The sequence below is a fragment of the Convolutriloba macropyga genome, chromosome 3 (genome assembly GCF_964194025.1).
Source record: "Convolutriloba macropyga chromosome 3, txConMacr16.3, whole genome shotgun sequence".
NCBI classification, from domain to species: domain Eukaryota; kingdom Metazoa; phylum Xenacoelomorpha; order Acoela; family Convolutidae; genus Convolutriloba; species Convolutriloba macropyga.
In genome coordinates, this window is record NC_134470.1 from 65,268,319 (window position 1) to 65,288,631 (window position 20,313).

The 20,313-nt window shown below is 34.0% G+C and overlaps 1 protein-coding gene across 2 annotated transcripts; it reads right to left on the reverse strand.

Annotated features, from left to right (window-relative positions):
• Window positions 1-1,909: 1,909 nt before the first annotated feature.
• LOC142336363 (zinc transporter ZIP1-like) lies at window positions 1,910-19,580 on the reverse strand. 2 transcript variants are annotated; one of them, XM_075385139.1, is made up of 6 exons: window positions 18,129-19,580; window positions 11,438-11,579; window positions 10,783-10,944; window positions 10,176-10,193; window positions 5,588-5,851; window positions 1,910-2,709 (listed from the first exon to the last, which is right to left on the reverse strand). In XM_075385139.1, exons 1-6 carry the CDS (start codon window positions 18,266-18,268, stop codon window positions 2,314-2,316), a joined length of 1,122 nt encoding a protein of 373 aa, XP_075241254.1. In that variant the 5' UTR covers window positions 18,269-19,580; the 3' UTR covers window positions 1,910-2,313. The 2 variants fall into 2 exon arrangements, with proteins under 2 accessions (XP_075241254.1, XP_075241255.1); XM_075385140.1 differs by lacking the exon at window positions 10,176-10,193 and having other exon boundaries at window positions 18,129-19,574.
• Between the last annotated feature and the right edge of the window lie 733 nt (window positions 19,581-20,313).

The following is a 20,313-nucleotide window of genomic DNA, read 5'->3' on the forward strand; positions in this document are numbered from 1 at the left end:
CATTGCAATTCTCGTGCAGCGAATCAATCCAACAATTGAATAGTCGTTCAACCCAAATAATATTTTTTTCTGAATTCCTTGGTATTATTGCAGGAGCGAATGGATCGCAGAGGTCGTCAGCCGGCTCAGTTGTGTCACTCTTATTGTCACTCTTTATGGTTTTTAGAAAAATGAGCAATTTATTTAAAAAATAATTCTTTATATTGACTCCATTATAGACCTCAAAAAAGTCCTCTTAGCCGAAGTTGTTATATTTTGAGACTGTTTCCTGTTTTCAATTATCTCATACTTTGTCTGATCAGGAAAAAATGGGCTTCCAAAAAAATTTTAAAATTTTCCAAGAAACATGCCTTAAGGCTTCCAAGAACTTTTTCCCAGAAGTTTGCTCAGTTGATTGCTTATTTTAAAACATTTTGTAGGGTTGAACTCTTCGAGACAAGTGTAAAAAGTGAGCGAAAAACTGATTAAGTTCAAAGTCAAGTGTGATATGAAACGTGAAATCTTGAAAAAAGTGGGACGCTTGAAAAAGTATGAAATAATGACTTCTTGCTTGATCAACTTTCAAAATTGGTGATCGAACCTAACTTTATTGTTGATTTTCTTTAACAGCAAAATTGAGGTCTAAACTTCGTTCGAGGCAATTAACAAAACATCAAATGGATTAAGAGCAGGCAGGGAAAAAACTAGATTCAGACCATAGCTTAAACAATGGAAGAGTGACAGCAATTTTAGTCTGTCCTACCTTGTGAAACTTATTTCAACTGTCAGCTGCGGTAATCGAAACCAGTTATAAGAGTTTATCGTTGACCAAGGAAATTTGAATACCATAACCGACTAACATCGCGCGAATTGCTCTCAAACAACTAGTGGGCTGTTGGCTTCATTGACGATTAGCTGAGGTTTAGGGAGGATAGCTAAAGCTTAACAGAGAGAGGCAGAAAAAGGAGTAGAAAAAGGGGATAATTTCAAGCGTAAAGTATAACATCATCTAGTACGTTTTCGAAAGAATTTTTGCAACAATGATCCATTACGCTACTTTCCATGTGAGCAAATTTTTGGGTTTCCATGTTACCAAATGTGGTAAAAACGCTACTTTTTACTTACAGTAGTCCCGGCGTATAGAAAAATGAAAACGCTCCCTTCAGCTTTCGCCTCAAAGAAAAAAAATGATAACAATAAGTGATCTGCGTTGATAATGTTGGAGCTGGAAACGAAAGCGCGCTAAACATCCAGAGAAGAAAATGTATGAATAACTCTATAGATTATGACAACTTTCATAATTCTACGAAAATATGATGGCTTTCATCAACTTGACACTGATAGGTCAGGTGATGCAATGCAGCGTTTCTTGAAGATCACTTTACTTAAAATTAGCGTAGGGGAAATTAGTACAACGTTTCTTTAGCAAAATGTACACAATAGTAAGGTTTGGTAAAAATTGATTTTCAACTTTGTAAAAGTACCCGGTTCCGCCTTATAATTTCGTTCAGTATATTTTGATGCTCAAACATTGAGAAACTATCGGTTAAACTATCATTTTGGTCAAATAAAAATGGCATAAGACCGACAGGACTAAAAGAACAATGTTTTTTCGTAAAAAACAAATCGCTACTTTGATTTGTTTTTTTAGATTGAGAGAATAATTTTCTAAAACAATTATAGTTTATGGAGCGCTTATGGAGTCGAAAAAATTTAAAACACCGTAAAATTTGATATACAAAGTAGAGGACTCACCTTTTATTCCTCAAACTTCACGCAATTTTTTTCAATTATTTGTTCACTTTGTCTTCTGACATCCGGTAAAATCATGTAATTTAATACACTCATTCTTCTCTAGCTTTGTGTAGCGACAGAGCATTAGGAGTTTCTCGGCTTCATTTTTCTCTAGCAACTGTTATCCGAAAAAAGATATAACAAAAATAGTTTTATTTGAGAGCTTATAAAGCGTAAGAAATTGAATTCACTGTGTCAGATTAAGTGCCACAATGGGCTCAAAAATAGCACATTATGGTTACTTGTGCCTCTTATTCATTGGGTACTTCAGTTGAGATAATTAAACCAGTCGAAACGGAACAATTTTAGCACTTAATTGTTATTATTAATAAATAAGGACAAAGCGACAAGTAAAAATAAAGCAATTGATTGACAACTGTGGGGCGCGTATGTTCGTTTGCCAGTGCATTGAAGGCGGCGGAAATAAAGTGGAAATTTGTGGAATATTCTGCTTCCTTGGGAACAATAACCATTCAAGTCGGGGGGGTTATTTAAGTGGAAATTGGGGAAGCAGTCGCAGTCGTCGTTGTTTAAGTCATTTTAGTCTCCTGCGTATATTATCATGAAACACATCACTCCGAATCCAAGCAATAATGAGGCCACCTTCTGCATTCGCCATCGACTACAGTTGAACTCAAGAGGGAGCACCTCGAAGAAAGTGATGTACAGAAAGGTTCCAGTCGCGAGGCCCTGCAATACGGTACTGAGTCCCAGAACGAATAGACCCTGTTCCTGTGACACAATGATTCCGATGGCAATTCCAATGGGCGATGCAGCTGCGAATCCCAAGACAGAAAAGAAGGTCTCTTTTAAGGACATGTTGCTCTGGACAACACTCATACCCAGACTGAATGCCAGCACCGATTTGTGGACTATTAGGGCTCCGAACAGCTGGAACACTTTGCTGGCGGTGCCCTCCAAACCCACGGCAAGTCCCTAAAAATTGGGTCTCATAAATATCCCAATGGCCATCGTCAATTGAGTAGAAAGCGGTAACCTTAGCTTTGGTAGTCATTTTCCGGTAACTGATGGACCGTGACTTCTATGAACAATTCGGCATATACAGTCCGTTGAAATGTTTCATCTGGAAACTCTTCACAATGTAGAGTCCAGTAGCAACAAGAGCTTCAATGAGCACAAAAGGACCAATAATATATCTTGCTAATAATGGAACGAAAAACCGAATGAAGCGATAAAGTACACACCGCACGGAAGCATGAAAAATATTCAAGGCCTACCGAATTTGAGGACTGAGGCCAATCCAAAGTTAGGTTAAAAAATCTAAGGTTAAAATATACCGGGCAGATTGCCGCAAAATAGCAACCGTTTATTCCCATAACCAAGATTGCGATTGAAAGAAGAGAAAAAAAACTAGTGACAAAAAAATATTTTTATACACAAATAATTTTAAAGTGCGAAATATTTTGATGTCAATTTGGGGCTGAACATACTCATGTTTCGAAATCAGACAACACAGGGGCTAGTATCAATACCAATAAGCATTAGAGATGGTAACTAAGAACAAGTTCGAGCATCAACGGCATCTAGAATTGGACTTTATGGGTTCATCCTGTTTCTATTTCTGATTTCGTTTTTGATACTGACTCTGTTCATTTTGAATTGCATTGCTGAGCAACATTTTGCAGAATGAGGGAAGGTTGAAACAAGCCTAGAGAAGTCAAAAAGACTTCACGCAAAATGTTGAACAAGCTAAACTGATTTTAACTAAGGTAAAGAGAAAAAATTAGTATGACGAAGTAAAAATACATATCAGGACAAGTCCTGAAATACAAATCAAAGAACTGTATTATTTTATGAACTGACAATCATTACTCCGCTTTAAAAGGCAAATGAAAGCTGTTAGCAACGAGACTAAGCAATAAAACAACACCAGATCAACAAAATTCAGCAGGAGTAAAAATTAAAATTTTTTTCAGACAAGATCAACATAAAAAAGGCTATGAACTCAAAATGCCAACTATTTTCTTTATTTCTCCTTAGCGTCATCGTATGTCGATCAGTCCTCTCACTAATAATATTAAACAATAAGACAAAAACAACCAAATATCGCAATAAAACTGGCTGAAATTTTTTGAAAACACTTATTGTAAAAGTCACAAAGCGCAACAGCTACTGAAAGATACAATTATATCAGTTATTTGAGTCCTCAATGGCCAGAGTTGAGACCTGTCATCAATGAGATAAAGTGATAAGACAGCAATAAGTACAACAAAAACTAGCAAAACTAGAAAATCACTAAGATTTCAAAAAACGAACAAGCGGATAAGCAACAAAATCAATAGCTGTGAACTGAAATGACTGGCGTTAATTGGAACCTCTTTAGGAACCAATAAAGTTTCTAAGTTAAGACGACAATGTAGAAAAGAAAAACTCGCAAAACTCAAAAAATTCGATAATTTTTATTGAAAACAATTAGTGTCAAAGTCATAAAAGCACTAGATTTGAAAAAAAATGATTAAATCGATAAACATAACCCTTATTAGCAGCATCAGAGACTTGTCCCCCAATGAAATTGAATAATAAAACATCAGAAAGTACAATAAATACTTGCAGAACTGAAAAACTCATTAAAAATGTTTGAGAAAAAGTAGTGTCAAATTCATAAAAATCACTAGCTATTAACTCGAGTTGTTGATTAAATCCGTTATGCTTAATTACTAACCAGTCAGACCTGCCATTGATGGTGCTAAGTGCTAAGACAAAACAGATAGTTTTTAAAAAAAGGCTCAAAACCTAAAATTCACTAATACTTTATGACAACAAATAGTGGCAAAGTCAAAAAAAGTTTTAGCCGCCCTTAATGAATTCAAGCAAAGACAAAAAAGCACAATAAGAACACACATGTGCCGTCAGAAAAGCACTGAAGGAGATTGAACTCTGAAAACAGAAGTCAAATTGACTCACCTGAAAAAATCTATCTCAAAAACCGCTAAAATGTTCAAACACTAATTTCTCACTCCACTTTAAAAGTATCCTGAAGAAAGTCATGCCTCAAACCTACTAGATTTTCCGCTCCCTTTACTATTTCAGTGTCACCAAAACCAAATTTTAATTTGACTTCTCAGTGACGTGAAAAGGCCGAAAAAAGCGTGAGCAGATCTTAAAAAAGACAGCGCACCAATACAATTCAAATTGTTTGCATTGTAAAAAAACATAGCAGGACAAATCCTGACGTACAATTCAAAGAATTTTCATCGACTAAACAAAAAACTAGACCTATAACAGACTATGAGTGAATGGGAAAAACCATTTCTAAAAAAATCAGATCCAAAAATAAAAAAAAACAGAAAATCAATGTCAAAATGCCGCATGTGAACAAAAAACTACTAGCGGGAAATAAAAAATTATTTCAAACAAAATACTAGGCCTAGAATGAACTATAAATGGATTGGGAAAACCATTTAGAAAAAAATCCGATTCAATTGAGAAAATGGAAAATTGAAAAAAAAAACAGTAAAAATCAAAGTGAACTTGCCGTATGTGAACAAAAGAAACACTAGCGAGAAAGCGAATTTTAAAATTAAAACGCTCTAAAATTAGAGCAAAAAATTTCACGCCGCAAAACCACTTGCTTTTTCGCTTCACTTCCTGTTTGGGTGTGACCAAAATCGCTACTCCAATTTGACTTCAAATATCATGAAAATGTATGAACAGATCTTAAAAAAATGACAGCGCCCCAATACAATTCAAATTCTTTGCATTGTAATAAAAAAATAGGAGCGGTATAATAGCCGGCTATTAAATATCCAATAACAAAAAACATACATAATTATTAGCTAAATTAATGATATACCTCAAACACTGAATGTACAGAGAGTGCCAGCAGGAGAATTGCAGCTCTGATTTTGGAGGGTTCTAAAGATTCCTCCTGTTCGTCGCCCATCGTATCCGTAACGGTAAACTGATGGTTCTCGTGTTCATTGTTCTGTTGCTGTTTGATTCCTCTAACGGATCCCAGTGTAGAATTCCGCCTCCCACTGCTAGTTCTCGTGTCTTCCATTCTATCAATGTCCATCGAATCATTGCCCCCAGTAGCACCATTATCGTTTACTGATCCCTAGAATTAAGCAAAATTGCTTCAATTTAACTCTTCTAGTTCAAATAAGATCGTGTTTGTAAGAGTCAACTAAAAGGACAACTTATATCGAAAAGACATCTTAATTCAAATAATAATCTGCTTAGATCACTGGTTCAATTAGATACCTTCAAGTGCAACTGCACCATCACACAAAATGCGTATTTCGTGTATTTCCTCATGATGTATGCTCACTATTGATCAAAGAGTAACCAATCTGATTAATATGGAGATTGATCAGAAGCATTAAAAACGGAAGCCGAAAAGTTAAAACTTTTGAAAATGACCTTTTTATCCTTTATTAAACAAACAGCCCTCATTATTATACATCACATGCTATGCATGCTCTGAAACCTAGAAAATGTACTGTTGAAAGAAATAATATGTAATTTGTCGCGACCTAAATGTTAACCAAAATATCTAAATATGCCCCAGCTAGAAAAACATGTCAAAAACCAACATTCCTCTTCTCTTTGCGTCCTAGAAATACAATCAACCACTACAAAAACTGATAAAATCTTCATAAAGAATTCCAGGCTGAATCTGCTCCCCAAGTAAGATATCTTTTGGTCAGAAGAAAAAGGCACGTAGACATTAACACCTACTCCAATGTAAAGCTTTAAGTACTTTGTTTTCTTGTTTCCGGTGCTTAGTAAAATTTGAAACTTGAAAGAAACTGTTAACGTTCTCTCGATTGATTTAGCTTTAATTTGTTGATTAAAAATACTGAGCAGGGAACTTAACCCCACAAAAATTCTTCTGCTGACGTCTGCTCGTTTACCCTACAAATTTAGCAAGATTGACGTTGACGTTAATCGGAACAGAACCGAAGCTGAACACCAAAAGAAAAAATATATTTCCACAAGAAATAACGAAAACTGCTGCATTAGGTTTTGTCTGAATCACCTTTGTCATAGAAAGTGGTTAGGTTGAATCTACTGAATTGGAAAATTCAAATCAAATTTTTACAGCAAAATTATTTACATCAAAAACATACCCGCCAGATTGTCGGAAAATAGCTGCCGTTGATTCCAATAAGCATGATTGGGATTGCAAGAATGGAAGATATTGAAAAAAAAAAGATTTTTGTACAAAAATATTTTTTAAGTCAGATTTATTTTGATGGCATTCCGTAGTTGAACATACTTCGGTTTCTTAGAGAGAGGCTACAGGGGCTACTATCAATACCAATAAGCATTAGAGAGGGTAACTAAGACTTATAGGAACGACGTTCAAATAGCGGGCATCTGAAATTGGGCTTTATGGGTTTATCCCGTTTCTATTTCTGACTTATATCTTTTATACAGACTCTGTTCATTTTGAATTGCTTGACTGAGCAACCGATGTTCAAAATCACTTTTATCAGAATGAGTGAAGAGAGAAACTAGGCTAGAGAAGTCAAAAAGATTTCACGCAAAATGTTGAAAAAGCGCAAAATGAGGTAAAGCGAAACATTTTTTTGTTCAGCGAAGTAAAAAAAAACATAACATGACAAGTCCTGAAATATAATTCAAAGAATTGAATGAAAAACTTAGAAGTACTCTACCTGACCAGCAGAGCAATTGAACAATGCCAGCCAAAACACAAACGAAATCATCTAAAAAAAATTGGGATACTAAAAGAAACAAACAATATAAACAAAAAAGTACGCATTGCTAAAACTTTTGAAGATTTACCCTAAGGCAATATTTGATCCCTTTAAAAATACCCATTTCAAAAATATGTTCAAAACCAATTTTTGTTTCTGAAATCGGTCCAGTATTATCTCTGCAAGACCTGAAGAAATCCATTGGCCCTTGAAGATCGATTAACTCGAAAATGAACAAAACTTTTGCTTTAAGTGAAATTAATTGTATATTTTAGTGAGATGTTGCCAGAAAAATTGTGATATTATCATCTTCAGAATCAATTCTGTGTCTCTAGAGGCTATTCAACAACCCAATTCCAAGCCTTAAGAAATTCATTGATTCAAAGTTCTATAGGCAATAACTTTTAGAAAAAATTTCAGATTTCAAAAAATAGAAATTCGCTCTATAAAAATGTTGAAAACCATTTAATTGTCCCGTAGCAACTATGAAACAGCACACTATCAAACCCTGGATGAGGTTATCTAGCTACTGAGGCAGAAAAACTGAATAAAAGACAAATGTTTTGCAAAACCTTAAAAATTGCAAATTTTATCAGAAGATTAACTAGAACTTTTAAAATTAGAAAGATGAAGTTGTTGAAAACAAATCCATTGAAATTAACAACCATGCAGTAACTTTTTTATTAGACTGTGGAATAGTTTTTCTGGCACTTGAGAATGGACAGATATCAAAAATTGACAAAAATTTTAGGAAACCTTGAAAAAAATTGCAGATTTGATTAAAAAAATGCTAAATTCGAGACATTAAAATGTTGAAAACCAGTCCATGGTAACTAGAAACTGTGCAGTGTTACATCTCAAATCCTCAAGGCAAAAATGGCATGCCAATTTACAGCTCACGAACATGCGCACACAGAATGATTTTTTTCGAGACTGCTTCGGGTTCTTTAAGCATCTGGGGAAATCTGTACTTTTTACAGAAGCTATATAACATATCCGGTAGATGGCCGGAAAATAGCCGCCGTTGATTCCAATAAGCATGATTGGGATTGAGGAAAGAAAGATATTGAATAAAAAAAATTGTGTACAAAAATATTTTTTTAAGTCAGATTTATTTTGATGGCATTTCGTAGTTGAACCTACTTCTGTTTCTTAGAGAGAGGCTACAGGGGCTACTATCAATACCAATAAGCACTAGAGATGGTAACTAAGACTTATAGGAACGACGTTCAAATATCGGGCATCTAAAATTGGGCTTTATGGGTTTATCCCGTTTCTATTTCTGACTTCAATTTCTCATAGTGACTCTATTCATTTTGAATTGCTTTGCTGAGCAACTGATGTTCAAAATCACTTTTAGCAGAATGAGAGAACAGAGAAACTAGCCTAGAGAAGTCAAAAAGATTTCACGCAAAATGTTGAAAAAGTGGCAAAATGAGGTAAAGCGAAACATTTTTTTGTTCGACGAAGTAAAAAAAATTACGAGCGCTATAATAGCCAGCTGAGAAGATGAGGGCGGCTATTAATAATGATTTCCTAATAGCATTTTTTAACTACTATTTTGAAGTTCGGCTTCAAAAAAGTGGCCAGATTAGCAAATAGAAGTTATGAAATGCACTGTACATAAATTGAGTTTTCTTATTCCAATCTGCCATTTCTATGAAGCAAGCAAGTCGCTTCCGCTACTTTTTAAAATCGCAATAATTAAATTTGACTTTTTATGTATTTCAAACATTTCGACCAAAATCAAGCTAATTAACGATCAGTTACTTCAAATAAATTTCAGTAATTTCAGATCAATGTGTCTCAAATTTGCAAACATAGCAACTATTAACTCGCTCAAGCAGTTTATTTTCTCATGCTTATTTTTATGCTGCTACTGGAGCTTCAACACTGGGTTTCACAGTTCAAGCTTATAAAACTTTAAAAGAAACAATTATTTAAGATTGAACAATTCAGTTTCTGTCCTATAACGGATTATGGTTTCCTGTTTGCCATTATATTCAAATAAAGTTGGTACCTAAAAATTGAAGGTGTTGTCAATAGAGACTCCGAAAAAATTATTGAGACTAACTTAAGGCTTTTTTACAGCTACTAATTGGAACAGTTTTTCCTCTCAAACACCACCGAAGAGAGCACATTTGAAAAACTTGAGAGCTACTAACGCCTAAAGTGCCAGCACGCTGTCAAGAGCAATCAGCAGCAGCGAAAATGTGAATTAGAATATACAACAGATTTTCACTCACTGTTTAACCCATTATTGGCGTAAACCTATTTTAATTTTCGGAGTTCACAATGTGTGTGTGAAAAAGAGCGCGTAGGCCTGAAATATTCTTGCCAGAGAATCAAATGCATGCATTTGCAAGTTTTTCGTTTCATCGATCATTAAGATCAAAACTATGTCAAAAACGTTCAAATGCTTTAGCCTCAAAAATTTTCTCAATAATTCCTCAGAACTTCCTCAATAATTCTAAATTCAAGTGAAAATCACAATACAAGTGCTGATAAGTCGACTTTTTTGTATAATTAGTAAGTTTAAATTGAGAAAGATTGTGAGCATATTAATTTTATTTCCTACATTAATTAGCACTGCTCAAAAATTATTTTTGAGCAGCGCAAAAATTATTTACTGCTCAAGCGCAATCATTTTATTGTAAACCAACATAAGTTAATTTTTGCATTGACAAAAATAGAAAGCTCAGCACAGACATGACTCACCATAATGCGATTTAGAACCTGTAAAAGGATGTCAAAAATTCACAGAAGCCCATTTTTAATTTGAGAAATATTATAGAAACAGCACGCATAATAGAAAATACACACATGTTAAATGTTGTGAACAGCTTCATATCGAAATCAGCTGTTTTTTTAGAATGATGAGGGGATTGGTCGAAGAAGAATAGGTGCAAGCTATGTAAAGCACAACAGTTCCCAGAGATCTGAGAAATGAGAGCGAGGGAGAGAAAATTAGGAGTTGAAATTTCCAAAATTATGAAACTACAGCAGCTTCGGTGAACCTAACGATTGGAGCCTAATACTGCTCTAAGGGTGATACTCATTTTATTAACTGCATAAAATGGTTTCTCTACAAATGAATTTTTTTAGCCTTTGCAGAAAATATTTATATTTAGTCTGTTGTAATTTTATATAAAGGGTTTTATACGATTTATATAGGGTTGAAAAATTGTGCTATAACGGATCACCGATTCCCATCTTATTCTCAACCTTCTTATTTGAACTTGTTTGAAATCATCAAAACGCACCATACCCGCGGGCAAAAAAAGTTCACCTATAGCGTATGTTTTATTTGGATTAGTGATCTGACCTGCATGACAGACGAGGAGCGACTTATGCTGTCGAGGGAAGGTGTACGTGGAGGTAGAGAGAGTTCCTTGATGTAGAGCACGAGCTGTTCCAGGAATAGGATCAGGAAAAAGCCCACACAGGCCGTGAACTCCGCAAACGGGAAGTCTATATCCAAGCCAGCCTGCAGGAATAATTTCATTTATGTTGTTGGTTTGATTAAATCAATTGTGTATCAGTGAACAATTGTGTATTTGTTATCAAGATTTTCCACCACGTAATCGCAATTTGCTTGCTCAAAACCTGACCGTTCCAGTGTCAAATCTTCTCTTATCTCGAAATTCAATTCTACTAGGCAAAAGGCATTTCAATCCAATCAAATTTCATTGCCGTTTCGAATTCCTATTTTGTTGATCAAGAGTAGGAACGGTCAGAGAAATCTTAATTGCACGTCTCGCTTCACCATTTTTGAGGACGTAAAGTCAAATGGCCAGATGAAAAAGATGGGTAGCTCAAAAAATTGCTCTAAAACACCAACAGGACTAATATAATTGCTTCAAACTTCGTTTTGAGAGCAACTTATTACTGCGAATTTGAAGGAGGGCTGGGTGCTCATTGAAAAAAAAGTTCAAAAGCAATACAGTGGAAAATAAACAGCGGAATCTTATGATACTTACTTGTTCAAAGAACTCTTCGAAGTCTTCAGTGACATCGACTAGAAGATCCAACAGACACGTGGCTAAGAAGACTCCTCCTCCAAAAGTACCCGCGAGAGACACAAACAACTTCCTGTTCTTCTTTGACACGTGATAGAATTTTCTGCAAAATAAAAAATCGCTGTTACATTTTATCTTTGCCTGCGTGTTTCCCCAAGCCTTCCGACATTGAGATGAAAGCCAACATAAAGCCATACCTCGAGGAACTCTTGTCTATAAAGAAAAACATACAAAGTTATGCAAATTTCTGAAAATGAAAAACTATGCAAATTTGAATAGTATTTTCAATTTTCAGAAACAAAACTGCTCAACACAATGCGGGAGTTCTGAGAGATCCATGATATTGTTTCATCTTCACAGTTAAAGTTGCAATATGCGATTTCAAATGATGTAGTAAAGAACTAACTTTGGCAATTTTGATCTACCTTGGTGCTGAAAAAAGTATTTGCGTGTTTTATTTTTCTCTCAAATTCTAAATTTCTGACATTTTCCTTTAAGTTTCTAGACGTCCCTTCATTTCAAAAAATCAGCTCGTTTCTAAAGAAACAAATGAAGTGAAATATGATGTCCTGCCTTTCTAAATGCAAGACATGGTCATGAAAAAAGATGGCCAGTAAAAAAACAGCACGAGCAAACTAAATCTTCATCTCTCTGAAGCAGTGAAAATAAAATTTTTATCGAAATCAACACAGTGACGTCAAATAAACGATCTCAAATGAAAGTTGGTATCACCCTAAAATCCAAACAGCACTAGTTTAAAAAAAAACAAGATTGAAAAGTGATATCTCAGCGCACCAACTTGTAAATGTCACTAAATTTTTCCCAATTGTGGCAAAAAATATTCAATCTCCAATCTTTCTTGCACTCTGCCCCAGTATAATTAGTAGAATTTCAGTAACGCTTTGGCAGCTTTACTGAAAACATTTATTGCTTAATTGCCACCACTTCAGAGAAGCTGATCCAAATCTGAGTAAAAAAAATGACCACTATTCACGGCAATGCTTCTCATATAAGGTGTAGTGTAATCCAGAAAACGCGTTGCACCAGTGCACTGACGGAAAATCTTGTCTCTTTATATCGCCATTTCATCTGAACGCTGAAGTGTCGCGCGGTTCAGCTGATTCTATTGGGAATTTTCTGCTGATTCTATCTCAAATATCTCAAGCATTGAAAAATTCAATTTTATTACAAAATTTTAAAATTCGACAAAATCACAAGTCTGGATATTTTCCGAGGAATTCTCCAGATAGCAGATCCCAGATTTTAAAAAACCCTATTTGTATTCTTTTATTGAAAGTTTTTGAAGGCATCACAGGCTAAAAAACTTGGAATCTTGGTAAAAAAAACTCTGCGTCGATAATTCAAATTGATACAAAACATCAAGTTTTTCTGCTTTAGGACGTTAGGGTGACAATTGTTCTTCGCCTCAATTAACTTTGGCAAATTCTTAGCTCGTTCACTATTTTGTTCCACTTTCCAACCTGAGGATTTTTTGCTCATCTTTCTAGTTTCTCATATTTTTTCTCTTTTTTCAAATATAAAGTTAAAAGCAACTGTATTTTGTTGTCATAATAACAATAACCGCAATAACTTCGTAGAACTGCAGTCTAAAAAAGAAAGTAAAAAAACAGACCAAAAAGAAACTATTCTTTTCATTAAGGGCTGAGATTTTAGATTTTTTATTAAGAATCTGTATAACTTACGCAATTCAGTTGAAAAAGCATGGATGAATGAACAAAAAGCAGATTTGAAGTGATTGTCATGTCATATAGTCATAACGAAAATCTTGACAAAATTTAAGAAAAACCAAGAGAAGGCCTCAGCTATTGCTTCTCGGCTATTAAAAACAAACAAATTATAAATCAATTACAAAAGATCTCAATTCGTTGCCAGATTGATAATAAAACTCTTCTTGGCAAAAAAAAGATACATATAAATTCGGAAGTGTAATGTTGCCTGAAAATACTGATTTGATTAGCAACTCAGCCAATTCCACGCTAGTGAAAACTAATGTCACGCACTTTCAGTAATATTCCAGTTGGACGTGTTCTATGCATTAAAAAATGTTTCCTGATTTTTCGCTGCTTATCTTGCTTTTTGTTATAGTAATTCAAAGTCACCTAGCTTTCTCCAACGGTCATTAAAATCTGAATTGGTTAACGGCTCATTATTGGGGCTCTTCTAACTAATTCAAATCAAAGTGTCAATTTAAAAAAAAGTTAGTACATTATTGCAGAACTAAAAAAGTTTTGTCATTTTTTGTTGTTGTACTTTTTGGGGGCAGCATAGTTTTCCCAAAAATTTTGTTTGCGTTAATATGTTGATTTTGACAGCACCTATTTGGTTTTGAGCACGTCAGTTTCCAGAAAATCAGCAGTTCTTCGATAACTTCTTGCCATTTTTTTTTAATTTTGAATTTTCTATTGTTGTTTGAGCTATCTCTTTATCTCCTACGACCAATCCGTTTTATGATAATTTTCGAGATAATTGTTCTGTATTTATTAACTATACATAATGTTTTGAAGCAAAAAATCAAGAAGCCTGCTGTTTGTGTCTTGTTCTTCAAGTCTTACTCATTATTCTTGTCAATTTCATACGTTATGAGCTCAAGAGGTCAAAAAATTTATAAGCTAGGGGCTCCCTCTATGCAGATTTCTATAGCACAAATTTTGACACCGACAAGACCTTGACACCACCAAGATCTATCGAATATTCGGTATTTTTCGAACATGAATTTTATTCTACGATTTAATTTTTTCACTGCCTATGCTGACTTCCTTTATGTTAAATCAGAAATTTTCGTTTTTGCATTACTTTATATTTTAAAATGTAAATTTATTTTCCTGAGGATTTGTTGAACTGTTTTTGTCTGTTTAACTGATTATGTTCAAACGGCCTGCCAGTTAGGTAAAGCAAATATTACTTTTTCTTCAATCCTTGAAATCTATTTCAGGTTTTGTCGTGTTGTTTTTTCATTGAAACTCAATAATTCAAAGCCTTGTGGGCGGTGTTCACTTTTGAGACTCAATTTTTTCGATTTTTTTGTAGTCAATGATAAATAAAATGATTATAGGAATATAGTGTCTAGCAAGTAATTCGAGGCAGCAGATTCTTTCAAACTGCCTTTGAAGCGCAACAAAATGCTGTTTGAAAAGATTTTCAGTTTTTGAAAAACAAACATTATATGAGCCAAAAATACTCTTAATTTTGCTGTTCTTCCCTTAATTTTCCAAACCAATGTCTTCAAATTGTCACACATTCGTTTTATTTATGCACAGTTGTATCTTTTGAATTAAAAAAGAGCAGCAGTAATTTATTTGAATCACAGACATTGTCTTCTTTATTTAAATATCAGTTATTTTTAAATTTTACCCGTTTGGCAATCTTGTTATTCGCCTATTTCCTAATCGAATTGATGGCTAGTCTACCTGGCTCTTTGATACAAGGCAATGAAAGCTTTTTATTTCGATTGAATTCTAAACGCTTTCCTTAACTACTTTTTCACAGAAGATTTTCATAAACATTAGTGATCTTATTAATTCTGCCCCGCTTTTTAATTATTTTTGTTGTCCTGTCCTTGAGTCTCATTAATAGCAGTGATCACTAGTTCTCATATGCGGCTTTGTTGGAGTTGTTTACTGATTACAGTTAATATGGAACGACTTTTTAATTTAGATTCTTTCCAACAAAAATGAGTGACTTTTTGAGTTTCACACCTTGTTTGTTGGGAGAGCAATCAGTTAGTCTGGTTAATATCGGTTTCTCACAGCTCTCTAATAATGTGCCATAGACACATTTTATCAATTTCATTTGTTCTCGAAATTTGCTAACAACTTTGTCACACTTTGTTTTCAAAAAATTTTAGTAATTTCTGTAGTTCTTTTTGTCATCATGTCACTTAGCCTCAATAATGGTTTCTGCCCCAAAAAAATCAATTTAGAGTTTTGTATGCACAGGTCATTTTTTACTTCTTTTATAAATCCACTCTCACTTGAGAATTAGAATGTAATCCAAATTAAATAGAGGCCACTCAAGTTTTTTTTAAATGTTGCTAGTTTAGACATTACTGTTTTTAAAAAAGTTTGATAACGGATAGACATTGATTCCAAAATCTCAATTTTTGTCGGGCAATATGAATTGTTATTTCATAACTCTTTGTTCTAATTGACAAAATTGCATCAGAGTTGAATTCATGCCTGTCGTTCCGTTTCCACTAATGCTCACTCTAATGAAACAAAGAAGTTCGATTGCACTTGTCATATATTAACACTTTTTTGTGCACATCTATTCTTTTTGAATAATCTGTCAAAATGAATACAACAAAATTTTAACTACTTTATTTTCTATTTGTAACCTTTAATTTGAACTTTTAATTCGTAACTTTTAATTCGTAGAGCCTATTTGTAACTTTTAATTTGCTGCGTGGGTATCAATATTTGATATAGTTTTTGTGAATGGCGTAAATCTATTATTATAAGTAAAACTCAACTCTCTGAATCTGAAATCTAACGCGCCCTAATATAGTAAAAAAAAAATAAGCCGAAAAATTTTTAAGCTCTATGAATGCATAAATGCTGAAAACAATTCAACTGTTGAACAGAAGCTCGGCTCGGCCAATGCAATTATGAGGAGAGATTTAAATTTCTTGCTCTTTGGTTCAAGCAGAACAAAAAAACTTCTTTTAAAATTGCCATTTGACGTTCTAGAAACGCAATGTCTAAAAGATGCAGTTTTTTTGGCAAAGCTCCTATAATTATTTTTGTCAATGCATCAACAAAAAATGACTCATCCAAGTGCGTTTAACCGCCAACTTACAGAAAAGCTCACTGTTTCTACCCATGCACTGTATGATAACTTACACTTTTCTCAAATTAAAAACATAGCTGGCAGATTGCCAGAAAATATCCGCAATAGCTTCGTAGATCTGCAGTCTCTAAAACACAGTAAAAGAGACAGACCAAAAAATTCGCCATTTCATTGAAGGTTGATATGTTATATTTTGATTAAAAATCTGTATAAGTTTTTCCTGCCTCTATTAGCTGCTCTCAAATAACCTTCATTTAGAGCGACACACACCCATTTGACTTTATCTCTTTGAATTAAAGTAAATAAAAGTTAATTTCAAAATTGCACTGTATGATAACTTACACTTTTCTCAAATTAAAAACATAGCTGGCAGATTGCCAGAAAATAGCCGCAATAGCTTCGTAGATCTGCAGTCTCTAAAACACAGTAAAAGAGACAGACCAAAAAATTCGCCATTTCATTGAAGGTTGATATGTTATATTTTGATTAAAAATCTGTATAAGTTTTTCCTGCCTCTATTAGCTGCTCTCAAATAACCTTCATTTAGAGCGACACACACCCATTTGACTTTATCTCTTTGAATTAAAGTAAATAAAAGTTAATTTCAAAGTGAGGGAGTCATTTTTAAGAGTGAGGTAAGTCAAGTGTGACCAAAAATTTAATCACACGAATGAACGAAAAACTCGCTCCACTAAGAGCGAAAAATGACGTCACACACAAACTTCAGTTGAAATTGCATGAACGAATGAACAAAAAGCAGATTTGAAGTGGTTGTGACGTCATATGATCGTAACAAAAATCGCGACGAAATAAAAAAAATAGCAGGACAAGTCCTGACGTACAACTCAAAGAATTTTCATTGACTAAACAGAAAACTAGACCTAGAACGGACTATGAATGGCTTGGGAAAACCATTTAAAAAAATCCGATCCGAAAAATCGAAAAAACAGTAAACATCAAAGTGAATTTGCCGCAATCAAAAATCAATTTAGAGTTTTTTGTACTCAGGCCAATTTTACTTCTTTTAAATCTAGTTTCGCTTTTTAATCTATATCAAGAACTAGAAAGTAATCCAATTTAAATAGGTGCCATAAGTTAAAAAGGTGCCATATACTCTTCTTATTAATTTCATTTGTTCTCGAAATGTTTGAACAACTTTGTCACACCTTGTTTTCAAAATATTTTAGTAGATTCTGTAGTTCTTTTTATCATCTGGAGTTTTTGTGTGCACAGGTCAATTTTACTTCTTTCTATAAAATTTGCTTTCATTTATTAATCTATATTGAGAATTAGAATGTAATCCAAATTAAATAGAGGCCACTCAATTTTTTTAATGTTCATTTATAGACATTGTTTTCTGAAACATGAGATAGATGTTGAATTCGAAATCTCAAAAAAATGAATAGACCGAAAGCTCTATGACTGCACAAATGGTATAAATAATTCAACTGTTGAGCAAAAGCTCAGCTCTCCCCCACGAATGCAGTTATGAGAAGAGTTAAATTACTTGCTCTTTGGTTCAGAAAGAACAATAAAATTTTCTAAAATTGCCAATTGACGTTTTAGAAACACACATGAACCTTTTACAAAAAATGGTTCTAGGCAAACCTGCTAAAATTATTTTTGCCAATGCATAACAAAAAATGACTCTGCCTTTAATCGCAAACTTACAGAATTACGCAATTTTTCTGTCCATGTACTATATGATAACTTACACGTTGCTTGAAACGAAAAACAAACTTTCCAAAAACTGAGATATTCAAAATTCTTACCACTCAACTATTCTAATTAACTTTTGGAATTAAAGGGTGTGAAAATTATGTTGTTCCTCATATCAATTGGTTACCTGGTGTCTCTAATGTATTCTCTGTATGGTTGCCCGGGCTGTCTCTTAGGAGGTATTATGATACGTGGAATGAACCCAAACAGAAGACAGTCAGCTAACAACCCAAACAGACAGATCACTTTGGCACCGGTAGCATTCATACTTCTCCTTCTAATCCTCACAGTACTTGGAAATGATCAGCAGCTTTCATCAATTGGTCCTTAGTTATCACAAATATATCAATTTCATATAAAACAACGAATCAATATAATTCTTATAAAAAACAATAATTATCAGCCGTGTATTTTAACTTGAGGTAAGAACTTGGTTCAGCGTGCGATATTTTGACTACCGTCAAGAAAAGAGAAGCAATCGTAAAAATGTTAGCTTTTCTAGCTTTTGAATCAAAGCGAACAGAAAGTGCAAATTCGAGTCGTGTTTATAGTAAAGCGAACTACAGCCCAATGAAATGAGATTGTTCCGATGTTTCCTGTCAACAAATGCAAGAAATGTTGCTTTGCAAACACCTGTTGAATGGTGCTTTTCTTTAGAATGGATAGTTTGTTTCGATTCTCTTCTTTATTTGGCAACAGGTTGCTCTAGTGGTGCCATTGACTACACACGGTCAATTCACTGTTAGTTCTGGATGTAGATAAATTCATGGCTCAAAGCAAACATCCAAACTATCTTCAACATTCGGTTCAGACTCTCCGAAGCATGCACCATCGTCATATCAAAACCACCCAACGCAAACTGCTATGCAGAATACAACTGTAGACTACACTAAAGACGTCAGTATATAACTTGATTACCATAATCACATAGTTAACATCACTGTAATGGTAACAATGTCAAACTGCACTCCTTCAGTCGAGTATATTCAGACACTAACTCAAACTCAATGCAAAAGCAATGAAGGTCTTTGAGAATAATTTATAAATAGTTGAGAGTAATTACAAAGTATCTTAAGCAAGAATGGTACACAGTTGTGGTATCCAACGCCCTAATATGAAGATATAATTGTACCTACCAACTGTGCTAACAATTAATGATGTCGATGGTTATAATCCAACAAGCATTCATAGGACTGATTAACTGGGCTTGAACAAAACAAATTCAAAGCGCAACAAGTTAAGCAACTTTTGTGGCCAAATCAGATTCTTATCCACTATCGTTTCAACTCAAATACTTGATCGGATCTATTTGATATGGCTCGCATATAATGTGGTAATCTAATTATGACTGCTGTTTAGTATGTAATTCGAAACGATTCCTTGGCACGATTGGTTAAATGATGATCAATTCATCGCTTCTCTCACCACTCGCACCCACTACTCTCTCCTCTCTCCTGCTCCCCCCAATTGTGGTCTAATTTTTCACATTGATCTGAAACCTAATTGGATAACGCCCTCTTGCTCAGCTAAGCAGACAGTCTAATGCCAATCGTGACTGCCGTTACAGTATTGATCAAGTAAACACGTTCACAACTTAAACAAATACCTTGACTTCATGAGTTTATTTTAAGGCGACAATTTGTGAATACAAACCTTAATCTCGCTAGTTTCTCACCTTGAGATGCAAAATAAGACCAAAAAACAAAAAAACATCTGATTGGTCCGAGTTTCAACAACACAACTATGAATGTCAAAGACTTAAAGCAATTAAGTTGGGGAGTATTAATGGCAGAGAAAATTCCTTGTGATAGAAATAGTTAAAAGAAACTAAAAAAACATACATCATTCTTATATACCATTCAGAGATTGCAGATTCACATTTTCCTGAAATTATCGAGATCATTATAATTTGACATTTGAACGGATATTTTAACTGCTTCGAATAAAAAACTTTTACTGATAACATATTTTACCGAATTATTTTTTCAGACAATATATCCTTCCTCTAAAAACTAATTTTTATTAAAAACAACGGTCCACTTCTCTGCTATATCTTATACCTTGATTGGAAAGCATACAAGATATACGTTTACAATCAGAATCTTACACAAGCTACTTAGATAGTGAAAGTGAAATAAGTTAAGAATGAAAAGCATTTTACACTAAAAGTTTTCCCAGTCAATTGTGTCTTCCCATAGTATTTTTCTCCATTGTTAACAACTGTATGCCCAGTCCGATTAGCAGTAAACATTGGGGTACACAACGATATTTTTTTTGCAATTCAATTTTGGGATTCAAAAACACAAAATGAA

Coding starts and splice junctions, on each gene's coding strand:
- LOC142336363 (XM_075385139.1), bottom strand. CDS start 18,268: ATGAATGCTACCGGTGCCAAAGTGATCTGTCTGTTTGGGTTGTTAGCT. Junction 11,580..18,128: donor GAATACATTAGAGACACCAG/GTAACCAATTGA, acceptor TTTATTTTGCAG/AAAATTCTATCACGTGTCAA. Junction 10,945..11,437: donor TCGAAGAGTTCTTTGAACAA/GTAAGTATCATA, acceptor TTATTCCTGCAG/GCTGGCTTGGATATAGACTT.